This window comes from Pristiophorus japonicus, chromosome 7 (genome assembly GCF_044704955.1).
Source record: "Pristiophorus japonicus isolate sPriJap1 chromosome 7, sPriJap1.hap1, whole genome shotgun sequence".
NCBI classification, from domain to species: Eukaryota; Metazoa; Chordata; class Chondrichthyes; family Pristiophoridae; genus Pristiophorus; species Pristiophorus japonicus.
The window spans coordinates 129147126-129163961 of NC_091983.1; the positions used below are offsets into that span (position 1 = coordinate 129147126).

At 44.7% G+C, this 16836-nt stretch overlaps 1 protein-coding gene across 2 annotated transcripts in view; it reads right to left on the minus strand.

Moving 5' to 3' along the window:
- Nucleotides 1-16416, minus strand: part of nus1 (NUS1 dehydrodolichyl diphosphate synthase subunit) — a 46472-nt gene extending 30056 nt beyond the window's left edge. For both annotated transcript variants that reach the window (XR_011593787.1, XM_070884461.1), the window contains exon 1: nt 15896-16416. Coding sequence is in view for 1 of the 2 variants with exons in the window: in XM_070884461.1 (XP_070740562.1) it covers nt 15896-16217 (322 nt within the window). In the remaining variant the exon portion in view is untranslated. The remainder of the gene's footprint in view (nt 1-15895) is intronic.
- Nucleotides 16417-16836: the final 420 nt, after the last annotated feature.

Below are 16836 nucleotides of genomic sequence, written 5' to 3' on the forward strand. Positions count from 1 at the left end.
CCTTTGGTCCCCGCCACAAACTCCATCCCTCTCCCTGCTAACTGTGAGGCTGAACCAGACACTTCGCAACCTTGATGTTGTATTTAACCTGGAGATGAGCTACCGACCACATATACGTGCCATTACTAACCCCTCCGTAACATCGCCCGACTCCATCCCTGACTCAGCTCAACTGCTGAAACCCTCATCCATGCCTTTGTTACCTCTAGACTTGACTATTCCAACACTCCTGGCCATCCTCCCGCATTCTACCCTCGGGGAAATTTGGGGGACTCCAAAACTCACACCAAGTCCCGCTCACCCATCAACCTCTGTGCTCTCTGATTTACATTGGCTTCCGGTTAAGCAAAATTCTCATCCTTATTTTCCAAGTCCCTCCAAGGGCTCGCCCTTCCCTATCTCTAATCTCCTCCAGCCCCACAATGCGCCCCCTCACCCCCACGATGTCTGCGCTCTTGAGCATCCCTGATTATAGTCGCCGAATCATTGGTGGCCGTGCATTCTGTTGCCTAGGCCCCAAGCTCTGGAACTCACTGCCTAAACTTCTAATTTCCACCTTAAAGACGCTCCTCAAAACATACCTCTTTGACTAAGCTTTTGGTCACCTGCGCTAATTTCGACTTATGCGGTTCGGTGTCAAATTTTTATTGCTTTATACTCCTATGAAGCTTAGGATGCTTCATCGCATTAAAGGCGCTATACAAATACAAGTTGTTGTTGGCATTGCCTCTCCCTATCTTTGCAAAAATATAGAAAATAGGTGCAGGAGTAGGCCATTCGGCCCTTCGAGCCTGCACCACCATTTAGTATGATCATGGCTGATCATGCAACTTCAGTACCCCATTCCTGCTTTCTCTCCATACCCCTTGATCCCTTTAGCCACAAGGGCCACATCTAACTCCCTTTTGAATATATCTAACGAACTGGCCTCAACAACTTTCTGTGGTAGAGAATTCCACAGGTTAACAACCCTCTGAGTGAAGAAGTTTCTCCTCATTTCAGTCCTAAATGGCCTACCCCTTATCTTAAGACTGTGTCCCCTGGTTCTGGACTTCCCCAACATCGGGAACATTCTTCCCGCATCTAACCTGTCCAGTCCCGTCAGAATCTTATATGTTTCTATGAGATCCCCTCTCATCCTTCTAAACTCCAATGTATAAAGGCCCAGTTGATCCAGTCTCTCCTCATATGTTAGTCCTGCCATCCCGGGAATCAGTCTGGTGAACCTTCACTGCACTCCCTCAATAGCAAGAATGTCCTTCCTCAGATTAGGAAACCAAAACTGAACACAATATTCCAGGTGCGGCTTCACCAAGGCCCTGTACAACTGCAGTAAGACCTCCCTGCTCCTATACTCAAATCCCCTAGCTATGAAGGCCAACATATCATTTGCCTTCTTCACCGCCTTCTGTACCTGCATGCCAATTTTCAATGACTGATGTACCATGACACCCAGGTCTCGTTACACCTCCCCTTGTCCAAATCTGCCGCTATTCAGATAATATTCTATCTTCATGTTTTTGCCCACAAAGTGGATAACCTCACATTTATCCACATTATACAGCATCTGCCCTGCATTTGCCCACTCACCTAATCTGTCCAAGTCACCCTGCAGCCTCTTAGCAACCTCCTCACAGCTCACACCTTCACCCAGTTTAGTGTCATCTGCAAACTTGGAAATACTACACTCAATTCCTTCATCTAAATCATTAATATATATATATATATATATATATATTAAGGAGCAGGGATCTCAGCACTGACCCCTGCGGCACCCCACTAGTCACTGCCTGCCATTCCAAAAAGGACCCGTTTATCCCGACTCTTTGCTTCCTATCTGCCAACCAGTTCTCTATCCATGTCAGTACATTACCCCCAATACCATGTGCTTTGATTTTGCACACCAACCTCTTGTGTGGCACCTTGTCAAAAGCCTTTTGAAAGTACAAATACACCACATCCACTGGTTCTCCCTTATCCACTCTACTAGTTACATCCACAAAAAATTCCACAAGATTTGTCAAGCATGATTTCCCTTTCATAAATCCATGCTGACTTCGACCAATCCTATCACTGCTTTCCAAATGTGCTGCTTTTGCATCCTTAAGTGATTCCAACATTTCCCCCACTACTGATGTCAAGCTAACCTGTCTATAATTACCCCTTTTCTCTCACCCTCCCTTTTTAAAAAGTGGTGTTACATTAGCTACCCTCCAGTCCACAGGAACTGATCCAGAGTTGATAGACTGTTGGAAAATGATCACCAATGCATCCACTATTTCTAGGGCCACTTCCTTCAATGCTCTGAGATGCAGACTATCAGGCCCCGGGGATTTATCGGCCTTCAATCCCATCAATTTCGCGAACACAATTTCCCGCCAAATAAGGATATCCTTCAGTTCCTTCTTCAAGAGAACCTCGGTCCCCTAGTACATCCGGAAAGTTATTTGTGTCTTCCTTCGTGAAGACAGAACCAAAGTATTTGTTCAATTGGTCTGCCATTTCTTCGTTCCCCATTATAAATTCACCTGAATCCGACTGCAAGGGATCTACATTTGTCTTCACTAATCTTTTCCTCTTCACATATCTATAGAAGCTTTTGCAATCAGTTTATACGTTCCCGGTAAGCTTCCTCTCATACTTCATTTCCCCCCCTGTTAATTAAACCCTTTGCCCTCCTCTGCTGAATTCTAAATTTCTCCCAGTCCTCAGGTTTGCTGCTTTTTCTGGCCAATTTATAATAACAACATAAGAATTAGGAACAGGAGTAGGCCATCCAGCCCCTCGAGCCTGCTCCACCATTCAACAAGATCATGGCTGATCTGGCCGTGGATTCAGCTCCACTTACCCGCCCGCTCCCCATAACCCTTATTGGTTAAAAATCTATCTGTCTGTGATTTGAATACATTCAGTGAGCTAGCCTCAACTGCTTCCCTGGGCAGAGAATTCCACAGATTCACAACCCTCTGGGAGAAGAAATTTCTTCTCAACTCGGTTTTAAATTGGCTCTTCCGTATTTTGAAGCTGTGTCCCCTAGTTCTAGTCTCCCCGACCAGTGGAAACAACATCTCTGCCTCTATCTTGTCTATCCCTTTCATTATTTTAAATGTTTCTATAAGATCACCCCTCATCCTTCTGAACTCCAACGAGTAAAGACCCAGTCTATTCAATCGATCATCATAAGGTAACCCCCTCATCTTCAGAATCAGCCTAGTGAATCGTCTCTGTACTCCCTCCAAAGCTAGTATATTCTTCCTTAAGTAAGGAGACCAAAACTGCAAGCAGTACTTCAGGTGCGGCCTCACCAATACCCTGTACAGTTGCAGCAAGACCTCCCTGCTTTTGTACTCCATCTCTCTTGCAATGAAGGCCAACATTCCATTCGCCTTCCTGATTACCTGCTGCACCTGCAAACTAACTTTTTGGGATTCATGCACAAGGGCCCCCAGGTCCCTCTGCACCGCAGCATGTTGTAATTTCTCTCCATTCAAATAATATTCCCTTTTACTGTTTCTCTCCCCCCCCCCCCCCTCACATTTTCCGACATTGTTTTCCATCTGCCAAACCTTAGCCCATTCGCTTATGCTATCTAAATCTCTTTGCAGCCTCTGTGTCCTCTACACAACCCGCTTTCCCATTAATCTTTGTGTCATCTGCAAATTTTGTTACACTACACTCTGTCCCCTCTTCCAGGTCATCTATGTATATTATAAACAGTTGTGGTCCCAGCACCGATCCCTGTGGCACACCACTAACCACCGATTTCCATCCCGAAAAGGAGCCATTTATCTGCTTTCTGTTAGGCAGCCAATTCTCGATCCATGCAATACATTTCCTCTGACTCCGCGTACCTTTATCTTTAAACAGAGGCGTTACATTAGCTGCTTTCCAATCCGCTGGTACCTCCCCAGAGTCCAGAGAATTTTGGAAGATTATAACGAACGCATCTGCTATAACTTCCGCCATCTCTTTTAATACCCTGGGATGCATTTCATCAGGACCAGGGGATTTGTCTACCTTGAGTCCCATTAGCCTGTCCAGCACTATCCCCCTAGTGATAGTCTCAAGGTCCTCCCTTCCCACATTCCCATGACCAGCAATTTTTGGCATGGTTTTTGTGTCTTCCACTGTGAAGACCGAAGCAAAATAATTGTTTAAGGTCTCAGCCATTTCCACATTTCCCATTATTAAATCCCCCTTCTCATCTTCGAAGGGGACCAACATTTATTTTAGTCACTCTTTTTCGTTTTATATATCTTTCCTTTCTTTATTGCTTTCTTAGTCATTCTTTGCTGTCGTTTAAAATTTTCCCAATCTTCTAGTTTCCCCACTAACCTTGGCCACCTTATATGCATTTGTTTTTAATTTGATTCTCTCCTTTATTTCCTTGGTTATCCACGGCTGGTTATCCCTTCTCTTACCGCCCTTCTTTTTCACTGGAATATATTTTTGTTGAGCACTATGAAAGAGCTCCTTAAAAGTCCTCCACGGTTCCTCAATTGTGCCACCGTTTAGTCTGTGTTCCCAGTCTACTTTAGCCAACTCTGCCCTCATCCCACTGTAGTCCCCTTTGTTTAAGCATAGTACGCTCGTTTGAGGCACTACTTCCTCACCCTCAATCTGTATTACAAATTCAACCATACTGTGATCACTCATTCCGAGAGGATCTTTTACTAGGAGATTGTTTATTATTCCTGTCTCATTACACAGGACCAGATCTAAGATAGCTTGCTCCCTTGTAGGTTCTATAACATATTGTTCTAAGAAACAATCCCGTATGCATTCTATGAATTCCTCCTCAAGGCTACCCCGTGCGATTTGATTTGACCAATCGATATGTAGGTTAAAATCCCCCATGATTACTGCCGTTCCTTTTTCACATGCCTCCATTATTCCCTTGATTATTGTCTGCCCCACCGTGAAGTTATTATTTGGGGGCCTATAAACTACACCCACCAGTGACTTTTTCCCCTTACTATCTCTAATCTCCACCCACAATGATTCAACATTTTGTTCATTAGAGCCAATATCATCTCACAACTGCCCTATCATCCTTTATTAACAGAGCTACCCCACCTCCTTTCCCTTCTGGTCTATCTTTCCGAATTGTCAGATACACCTGTATGTTTAATTCCCAGTCTTGGCCACCCTGCAACCTAGTTTCTGTAATGGCCACCAAATCATACCCATTTGTAATGATTTGTGCCGTCAACTCATTTACTTTGTTTCGAATGCAGCGTGCCTCTTCCTTGGATTTAACACTATCCTTAATTTCCCTTGTTAGCCACATTCCCTGTTTTATTTTTACTCCAGACAGGGATGTACAACCTGAAGTTTATCCATGTGATCTTTAAATGTTTGCCATTGCCTATCCGTCAACCCTTTAAGTATCATATGCCAGTCTATTCTAGCCAATTCACGCCTCAAACCATCAAAGTTACCTTTCCTTAAGTTCAGGACCCTAGTTTCTGAATTAACTGTCACTCTCCATCTTAATAAAGAATTCTACCATATTATGGTCACTCTTTCCCAAGGGGCCTCGCACAACAAGATTGCTAATTGGTCCTTTCTCATTACACATCAACCAATCTATTATGGCCAGCTCTCGAGTTGGTTCCTCGACAAATTGGTCTCGAAAACCATCGCTAATACACTCCAGGAAATCCTCTTCCACCACATTGCTACCAGTTTGGTTAGCCCAATCAATATGTAGACTAAAGTCACCCATGATAACTGCTGTACCTTTATTGCATGCATCCCTTATTTCTTGTTTGATGCTGTCCCCAACCTCACTACTACAGTTTGGTGGTCTATACACAACTCCCACCAGCGTTTTCTGCCCTTTGGTATTTCGTAGCTCCACCCATACCGATTCCACATCATCCAAGCTAATGTCCTTCCTTACTATTGCGTTAATTTCCTCTTTAACCAGCAATACCACCCCACATCCTTTTCCTTTCTGTCTATCCTTCCTAAATGTTGAATACCCCTGGATGTTGAGTTCCCAGCCTTGGTCACCCTGGAGCCATGTCTCCGTGATGCCAATTACATCATAACCATTAAGTGCTATCGGCGCAGTTACTTCCTCCACCTTATTCCGAATACTCCTCGCATTGAGGCACAGAGCCTTCAGGCTTGTCTTTCTAACACACTTTGCCCCTTTAGAATTTTGCTCTAATGTGGCTCTTTTTGCCTTAGGTTTCTCTGCCCTCTACTTTTACTATTCTTCTTTCTATCTTTTGCTAATGTCCCCATTCTACTTCCCTCTGTCTCTCTGCATAGTTTCCCATCCCCCCGCCATATTAGTTTAACTCCTCCCCAACAGCACTAGCAAACACTCCTCCTAGGACAATGGTTCCGGTCCTGCCCAGGTGCAGACCGTCCGGTATGTACTGGTCCCACCTTCCCCAGAGCCGGTTCCAATGTCCCAGGAATTTGAATCCCCTCCCTTCTGTACCACTCCTCAAGCCAAGTATTCATCTGAGCTATCCTGCGATTCCTACTCTGACGAGCACATGGCACTGCAAGCAATCCTGAGATTACTACTTTTGAGGTCCTACTTTTTAAATTTAGCTCCTAGCTCCCTAAATTCATCTCATAGGACCTCATCCCATGTTTTACCTATATTATTGGTACCTATATGCACCTGATGTACCAGGACACCCAGGGCTCGTTGCACCTCTCCTTTTCCTAATCTGTCACCATTCAGATAATATTCTACCTTCCTGTTTTTGCCAAAGTGGATAACCTCACATTTATCTACATTATACTGCATCTGCAATGCATTTGCCCACTCACCTCACCTGTCCAAATCACCCTGCAGTCTCTTAGCATCCTCCTCACAGCTCACACTGCCATCCAGCTTAGTGTCATCTGCAAACTTGGAGATATTAGTCAATTCCTTCATCTAAATCATTAATGTATATTGTAAATAGCTGGGGTCCCAGCATTGAACCTTGCGGTACCCCAGTAGTCACTGCCTGCCGTTGTAAAAGGACCCGTTTATTCCTACTCTTTGCCTCCTGTCTGCCAACCAGTTCTCTATCCACGTTAATATATTACCCCCAATACCATGTGCTTTAATTTTGCACACTTATTTCTTGTGTGGGACCTTGTCAAAAGCCTTTTGAAAGTCAAAAAACACTACATCCACTGGTTCTCCCTTGTCCCCTCTACTAGTTACATCCTCAAAAAATTCTAGAAGATTTGTCAAGCATGATTTCCCTTTCATAAATCCATGCCGACTTGGACCTATCCGGTCACTGCTTTCCAAATGCGCTGCTATTACATCTTTAATAATTGATTCCAACATTTTCCCTGCTACCGATGTCAGGCTAACTGGTCTATAATTCCCAGTTTTCTCTCTCCCTCCTTTTTAAAAAAAAAGTGGGGTTACATTAGCTATCCTCCAATCCATAGGAACTGATCCAGAGTCTATAGAATATTGGAAAATGACCACTAATGCATCCACTATTTCTAGGGATATTTCCTTAAGTACTCTGGGATGCAGACTATCAGGTCCTGGGGATTTAGCGGCCTTCAATCCCATCAATTTCCCAAACACAATTTCCTGACTAAAGGATTTCCTTCAGTCCCTCCTTCTTGCTAGACACTCGGTCCCCTAATATTTCCGGAAGGTTATGTGTGTCTTCCTTAGTGAAGACAGAACCAAAGTGTTTGTTCAATTGGTCTGCCATTTCTTTGTTCCCCATTATAAATTCACCTGATTCGGACTGCAAAGGACCTACATTTGTCTTCACTAATCTTTTTCTCTTCCCATATCTATGTAATCTCCTCCAGCCCCACAACGCTCTGAGATATCCATGTTCCTCTAATTCTGATCTTTTGAGCATTCCCGATTTGAAATTGCTACACCACTGTCGGCTGTGCCTTCAGCTGCCAAGGCTCCAAGCTCTAGAATTCCCTCCCTAATCCTCTCCGCCTCTTCCTCTTTCCTGCTTTAAGATGCTCCTTAAAACCTACCTCCTTGACTAAGCTTTTGGTCATCTGCCCTAATGTCTCCTTATGTAGCTCGATGTCAAATTGTGTTTGATAACAGTCCTGTGAAGCGACTTGGGACGTTTTTCAATGTTAAAGGTGCTATATAAATACAAGTTGCTGTTATTGAAAAAGCCAATGCCTAGCCTCTGTACACCTCAGCATTCTCCAACAGGTTGATAAAAAGAACGCATCCCTTCCACCTGGGCGTAGTCCATAGGCCCCCTAACAGTAGCTACACTATTGGACAGAGTATAAATCAAGAAATAATGGAGGATAGTAAAAAAGGAATGGCATTAATCATGGGCGATTTAATCTTCATATTGATTGGATAGGGTAGCCTTGAGGAAGAATTCAGAATGTATCTGGGATGGTTTCCTTGAACAATATGTTGCGAAACCAACCAGAGAGCAGGCTATCTTAGATCTGGTACCGTGTAATGAGACAGGATTAATAAATTATCTCCTAGTCAAGGATCCTCTCGGAAAGAGTGATCATAGCATGGTTGAATTTCAAATTGAATTGAAGGATGAGAAAATTGGAACTCAAACCAGTGTCCCGAGCTTAAATAAAGGAGGTTACAAAGGAATGAAGGCAGAGTTGGCTAAAGTGGACTGGGAAAATAGATTAAAGTGCAAGACGGTTGATAAGCAGTGGTGGGCATTTAAGGAGATTTTTCATAACTCAACACAAATATATTTCAGTGAGAAGGAAAGACTTTGAGAGAAGGGAGAACCATCCGTGGCTAACTAAGGAAGTAAAGGATGGTATCAAATTGAAAACAATGGCATACAAAGTGGCTAAGATTGGTGGGAGGCCAGAGGATTGGGAAACTTTTTTAAACCAGCAAAGAACGACAAAAAAAAAAATAGGGAAGATAGATTGAGAGTAAACTAGCAAAAAATATCTAAACACAGATAGTAAGGGCTAGAAATTCCACGTTGAAAAATAGCTCAGTTTTTTGGTGCTATTTCTGATTAACGGACGATTTTTTTATGCTGAAATAGTGCCAAAAAAATAAGGCCCAAGTTTCAGCAAAAGTTTTTAAAATGTTGGTGTAGCCTTAAAATACCTCCGTTTTAAGGACGGAGCTAAATTTTTTCGCCTTAAAAATAACGCCAGTTCTGTGCATGCCCAACACTCGAAGCATTTAGGTTTCCGGGGTAACGCGACGCACAATTGCAAATCGGAAAAAGGGGAAACGGCTCTGGAGGAACTGGTAGATCTTGCTGAGTCAGCCGCTTGGTGGGACAGCTCTGGTTAGCCATCACAATCAGGACTATGTAGGAATACGGTGGCAAAATGACGTTATTGTTGGGTTTGACCGCGAGTGACATCACAATAACGGTTCTCAAAAGAATCAGCCCTTATTTATTTATTATAAAAGGACGGTGTTACACCACTGGCGAAACCAGCAAAATGGCTCTAAATTTATTTAGCTCCAAAAAAAAAAAGGAGCTAAAATCGACCCTTACGGTGGCAAATTTCAAGCCCTTTCTCCTGGTATATAAAAAGGATGCGATTAGCTAAAGTAAACATTGGTCCCTTAGATGAGGAGACTGGGGAATTAATAATGGGGAACAGGGAAATGGCAGACACTTTGAACAAATATTTTGAATCAGTCTTTGCAGTAGAAAACACAAAAAACATCCCAATAATGGATAATTAAGGGACTATAGGGAGAGAGGAACTTAAAACAATCACTATCACTAAAGAAAAAGTACTCAGTAAAATAATGGGGCTAAAGGTGGACAAGTCCCCTGCTTTCATCCTCGGGTCTTAAAATAAGTGACTGCAGAGATAGTGGATGCATTGGTTGTAATCTACCAAAATTTCCTGGATCCTGGAGAGGGCCCAGCAGATTGGAAAACCACAAATATAACACCCCTATTTAAAAAAGGAGGCAAACAGAAAGCAGGAAACTATAGACCAGTTAGCCTAACATGTGTCGTTGGGAAAATGCTGGAGTCCATTATTAAGGAAGCAGTAGCAGGACATTCGGAAAAACATAATAAAACCATGCTGACTCTGCTTGACTGTATGAAAGGGAAATCATGTTTGACAAATTTGGAGTTCTTTGAGGATGTAACGAGCAGGGTGGATAAGGGGGAACCAGTGGATGTGGTGTATTTGGATTTCCAGAAGGCATTCGATAACATACCACATAAGAAGTTACTGCACAAGATAAAAGCTCATGGGGTTGGGGTAATATATTAGCATGGATAGCCGATTGTTTTCTGTTCCTAACAGAAAACAGAGTCGGGATAAATAGGTCATTTTCCGGTTGGCAAATGATAACTAGTGGGGTGCCAACTAGTTGGACTATTTACAAATTATATTAATGACTTGGATGATGGAACCGTATAATGTAGCCAAGTTTGCTGATGATACAAAGATGGGTGGGAAAGCAAGTTGTGAGGAGGGCACAAAAAATCTGCAGATGGATATAGACAGGCTAAGTGAGTGAGCAAACATTTGGCAGATCTCTTGCACCTCTTTCCACCTTCGACATCACACATCTTGAAAAATATGCAACGTATCTTTTAGTCACATCCTTCACATTTGACGGCAAACAGTATTCAGCCCAGCTAGTTTTCTGAGCAAATCCAAGATCATGCCTTGCCCAAAATACAAGGAAATTGAGTGTACTATACTAACTCTTATCGACCCCTTGAGCAAAATTAGAGTTTGTATACCTGAAATGCAACTTTAAATTATCAGCCCTACTCAAGCTAAAACTGGTTTGAAGCAGGCACATACAACTATTGCTCAATTTTAATCTACACTGAAACAGTTACTGTTTACTGTAGGCAAACGTGTACCAAAGCCTGGTGCCCAATTCAATATTCTTGAAAAAGTTTCATATTACCAGCTAATCTTCTGTGTTCACAAATAAAGAAAACTCTCTGCATCTCTTTCCCTACTCATTCTCCACTCTTTTCTGACTCTCTGGCCCTGATATTTACCGGGCATGGTTTCTGAGCTAGTTATGGTCAGGGAAGTGCGGGTTTCCCCGAACGTCCTGGAGTTAAAACTCCAGGGAGTGTTTGAATTCCTCCCCCCCCTCCCCTCCTCCTCCCCAGGTTCCCTGCCTGACAACCAGCCTGATTGATAAGCTTGGCTTCCTGTCTGATTGAGAACAGATAGGTTTAGTGGTGGTGGGGAAGAGTCAGTGATAGCCGAGGGCGGTGGAGGTTCATTGGGCCTGGAGAAAATATTCCCGCTCCTCCTGGCCCACAAGCTGTGCTGTAAAGACACTTTCCTTTTTTGCCTTCTTTTACTTGCTAGGGAAATCTGGCCGACAGTAGTTAAAAATAGAAACCTTATTCAAATGAAGGTACACGGCCTACTTAAAAAATTTCAATGACCCGACCTGCCTCATGAAAGTGGATTGGTCACCAGCACCTCTGCTAAAACCAGAAGTGGGTGAGTTCAAGGTGGGTTGGAGGTCACCTTTGAAATTTTACATTTTTACTTCCCATTCTTCACAAACCCACCCTTTTTGGGGGTTGAAATAACCCCTCCCCCCATTTTTCTTCATTTTCCACACTGTCTTGCTCTTTGCCTGCGCCCCCCACCCCCCGCCCGCCCCCATATTTGCTCAACAGTGACAGTACTTCAAAAGTAATTCATGGGCTGTAAGGTGCTTTGAGATGAGCCTAGGACATGAAAAAGCTCCATATAAATGCAAGTTATTTTAAAGAAAATTGGTACCAACATGTTAGAAAACAAAAACCATGCAAGACAATACAATTTAATGCCATCAGATAACTTGTGCAATCTTGCCTCAAATTATTCCCACTACCAATGACAAATCTGTAATCACCAGTAGTACCCTAGGGTTATATCTATCAGGAAAAATTGAACAGGCTGAGGCTCTTTTCTCTAGAAAAGATAAGGGTGACCTGATAAAAGGTCTTTAAGATTCTGAAAGAGTATGATTAGAGTAGATGTAAAGAAGGTATTTCCACTTACGGGCAAGACCAGAACTAGAGACCATAAATGCAAGATAGTCACTAGTAAATCCAACAGGGCATTCGGGAGAAATGTATTTACCCAGAGTGTGCTTGGAATATGGAGCTCGCTACCACAAGGAGTAGTTGAGCCAAATTCCATAAGGGCATTTAAGGAAAAGCTAGATAAACATAGAAACAGTGGTAGACCATTCGGCCCTTCGAGTCTGCACCGCCATTCAATATGATCATGGCTGATCCTCTATCTCAACACCATATTCCTGCTTTTCCCTATGATGTCTTTTGTTTCTAGGAATCTATCTATCTCCCTCTTAAATATATTCAGTGACTTGGCCTCCATAGCCTTCTGTGGTAGAAAATTCCACAGGTTCACGACATTTCTCCTCATCTCGGTCCTAAATTTCCTACCCCGTATTCTTGAGACTGTGACCCCTTGTTCTAGACTTCTCAGCCAGGGGAAAGAAACATCCTCCCCGCATCCAGTCTATCCAACCCAGTCAGAATTTTAAACGTTTCAATGAGATCCCCTCTCATTCTTCTAAACTCTTGTGAATACAGGCCTAGTCGACCCACTCTCTCCTCATACGACAGTCCTGCCATCCCAGGAATCAGTCTGGTGAACCTTTGCTGCACTCCCTCAATGGCAAGTATATCCTTTCTTAGGTAAGGAGACAAAACTGCACACAATACTCCAGGTGCGGTTTCACCAAGGCCCTGTTTAACTGCAGCAAGACATCCTTGCTCCTGTACTTAAATCCTCTTGCAATGAAGGCCAACATACCATTTGCCTTCCTAACTGCTTGCTGCACCTGCATGTTTGCTTTCAATGACTGGTGTACAAGGACACCCAGATCCCTCTGTATATTGACACTTCCCAAGCCATCACCATTTAAATAATACTTTGTCCTTATGTTTTTCCTACCAAAGTGGATTAACTTCACATTTATCCACATTATACAGCATCTGCCAAGTGTTTGCCCACTCACTCAACCTATCTAAATCGCCTTGCAGCGTCTTTGCATCCTCCTCACAACCCCACAATCCCACAAACAGACAAGGGAGAAAGGAATAGAAGAATATGTTGATGGGGTTAGATAAAGAGGGATGAGCAGTGGATCATGTGAAGCATAAACACTGGCATGGATCGGTTTCTGTGAAGGTAATACTATGCACACTCTTGATGTCACCAAGAGAGTGGCGCTAGAGTGCACAGCGCTAAATGACAGCAGCACCAGTAACCAGTGAAATTCGCAGCATTCTGTCAAGGCACAGCGCACGGGTGGTAGGTGTTTAGCGGCCCCTTAGCTCCCGTCTCTGGCGCTAATGGTGGTGCTAAAACTGAATTTCTCCCCTTATGTGTTTAAGATTCACTGTGTAATTGGACCAAATTCCACAGCACCAGCACATTGCAGAAACACCTGTTTTAGCAGAAGTATATCAAAGTAACAAAATTAAGGAGGTTTTTTTTAAAACTCTAATAAATAAATGTAACAATTTTAAAGCAAACTTTACTACTCCAGCTATGGCAATCAAGTTAAATATGCTTTTTCAAATCAACACATTGCCAGTGCTGCAATTCCAATTATGAGTATGTAGCAGAGAGTGCAGTTATTGCAACATTGAGTTATAGTGTCATGCTCACTGTACTTATGTGGATCGTCTTACAATAGCCAGCGATCAAAATTATACTTGAATAAAATAGTATGCACATTTGTCAAGCCGGAATTAAATTTGGTTGTTACTTGATGCAGATGAGAATGTTACCCGAGTCAAACTGACGAGCCCAACGTTGTAATTATCTGCACAAATATATCTAGTTGTTACACACCATTATCTGAAGTTTTTAAATCAAATTTCAGAGTACCTAACAGGTTGATCTGTTATGCACCTGTGCTTACAGATTGGCACTTGAGCCACAAAACATTTGAATCTTTAAACTTGGAAATTATTTCTTTTTTAAATAAGAATTTGAATTAAGCAACTTTAATTTAGCAGGGTAGAGGTTATAACTGAAACCAAGTGAACCCATACACTAACACTGCCCTGCCTAAAAAAATAGTAAATCCTTATCTTACACTGAAGTCAATCTGTACAACTATTTTAGTTGTGAACATTAAACAAGTGCTCCCTGAGGGGGGGGGGGGTGGTCACACTCCAAAAAAAAAACTTTAAGTGCCCCTTTTTTTTGTGTCTTTTCTTTTGAGGGCACCAAAAACATAAGGGGGGGGGCGGGGGGAAGACACTAAAACCGACAAACATAGACAAATTAAACTTTAAACATTAAGGGTCAAATAAAAATTTGGTTGCCAGGGGTGATGATGCACTCTAGTCCCTCCGGCGCCCACCTCTCGCAGAACGCCACGAGCGTACTGGTGGACACCGCGTGTTCCATCTCCAGGGACACCCTGGCTCATATGTAACCGAGAAAGAGAGGTAGGCAGTCGGGCTGAACGATTCCCTCGACCGCCCGCTGCCTGGACCGGCTGATGGCCACCTTGGCCATGCCCAGGAGCAGTCCTACAAGGAGGCTTTCCGACTTGCCCGCTCCCCTCCGCACAGGGTGCCCAAAGATCAGGAGTGTGGGACAGAAGTGCAACCAGAATTTGAAGAGCAGCCCCTTCAGATATTGGAAGAGGGGCTGCAACCTCGCACACTCAATAAACACATGGAACACAGACTCCTCTAGACTGCAGAAATTACAGGCAGTCTGGGAGCCGGTGAACCGACTTAAAAATTTATTGCACGGGACTGCTCCGTGCACCACCCTCCAGGCCAAGTCCCCAATAAATAGAGGAAGGACTCCCGCTAGAGAGCACTCCATTGGGGACCCCCGCCTCCTCCGGACAGCAAGATGGTGCACCATGGCGTGTCCGGACGGCAGACAAGGATGGCAACATGGTGTGCGCGCAAGAGTAGCCCGTACAGGAATCCCCTCCGCGCAGAACTGAAAGGCACGGAGGGGATTTCCCGGAGGAGGCTCAAGTTGTGAGGCGCCAGCTCCCGAGGGAGGTTTCAGGGCTTGGCACCGATGAGGAATTCCATCTGGACGGGGGTCAATTCGGACAGGATCTCCCCACTTGCTTGAGCCTCCTCGACACACCTAACAGAGTCAGGACCCAGCACTGTTTTTAGCGACTCGATGGCATTGGCCGCGCGCCGGAGTTCAGTCCAGGATAGGCACTGTGCCATCTCGTCTGGTGCCATCCAGCCCGCTCCTCCGCCATCGAGCAGGTCCCTGACCCTGGTCACCTTGACACCCACAGCCCTCTCGTCCGTCTGCCACCTAAAACCACAGTCGTGGGAGGTACAGATTCCTGAGCAGCAGCACCCGAAGGACAGCCGCCACGCCAGACGGGGGAAGAACTGCGCTTAGTGGTGACGCTGGTCCAGACTCTGATGAGTTCCTGGTAAAAGATTGGCAGCCTCCGCATGGCGATCCTGATGCCCCCCCCCGGGCTCACAAACAGGAGCTGCGTGTTGTAGTTGAGGCAGTACTGCTGGCGGAAGAAATGCGTCGCCAGTGCACACCATCTAGGAGGGAGCTTGATATACAGGTATCGCTGTAGGGTCTGATGACGGAAAGTCGCTCGTCAATCTGTACAACCAAGAGAGGCTAAACCAGGGCTGTCACGAGTTGCGAGTGTTGCCAATTAGTCATTGATATGGCTCATTGAAAAAAATGGCTTGCTCACTTCATTTGTGTATCCTGAATAGTAATAGGAATGTTAGAACATTATGCTACTTCAAGAAGTGGAAATAGCCCGAGTCACTTTTTTTGGCTCTCCTCGCTTCAAGGGAGGCATAGTCCTCTTGTACTCTCAAAGACACGGGTTAATAAGAAAAGTTTACGTGGCGTGCAGAGTGGATGCCCTTTCGGCAGCGTTACTCACCCCAACACACACCCCACCCCTTCCGCTTCTTACCTTGGTTGTCATACACACTGACATAGGAGATGCCCACGGCCATGCACCACACCACCAGGTTGGCGATGTCGGTGTAGCTGCTCTGCTCCTCGGTCACCAGTAGCCCCAGGTGCAGCGGCAGCTTCTTGAGGCTGCGGCCGTCCGAGCGCCACCGCGCACGCCGGCTCTTGCCCTTGTCCCGAGCGCGGTGGGAGCCCAGGCCCAGGCCCGCGGGCCTCCAGCGCTTCCAGGCGCACACGCCGCTCCGCAGCCAGGCGCATACAGTCCGCTGCAGGCACAGCACGGCGTGCAGCACCCGCCACACCAACTCAAACATTGCCATCAGCTCACCATGCAACTGCGGGGCCAGGACAAAAACTAACGCTGTCAAATTAAAACAAAAAAAAGACTTCTGGATCGCAAGATTCACATTGGGGAAAGGGGTGTTTTTATTTTTTTTAAAGCCAGGTTGCCCACTAAGAGCGTCTCTCTCTGGGAAGAATTGCCGGTCAATGCCAACTCCCCAACACGCCCAGCGCCATCTTTACTTTTTTTATTTTTAAAAAGTCATTAACTTTCACCTTTGACTTAAGCAACACATGGAGCGCCGGGATTGGTTCACAACTTCCACTTGACGCGCACGGCGGCTTTGATTGCAAGTAGACAAGAAAAATGTTCCCCGCTGGAAGTCTGTGAGTCCAAAGCTCCAGCGCCCCCTATATAGGCGGAGCAGCGTTCAAAAACTCACCTGTTAATTCACAGAGAACAAATAGAGATTGCAGTACTTCCAGGAACGGTGCAGTGGCTCTCGGCCTTTTGGCTAAGAGCATTGGCGCAGAGTGATCCTTGATGTGTGCAAGGTGACCTCTGGCGTTTGTGATTTGACAAAGAATTGGAAAGATTGGCAACGAAAAATTTAGAGAGCGGAAGGAGCGTGCGGCAAACCAGGCTCCCCACCCACC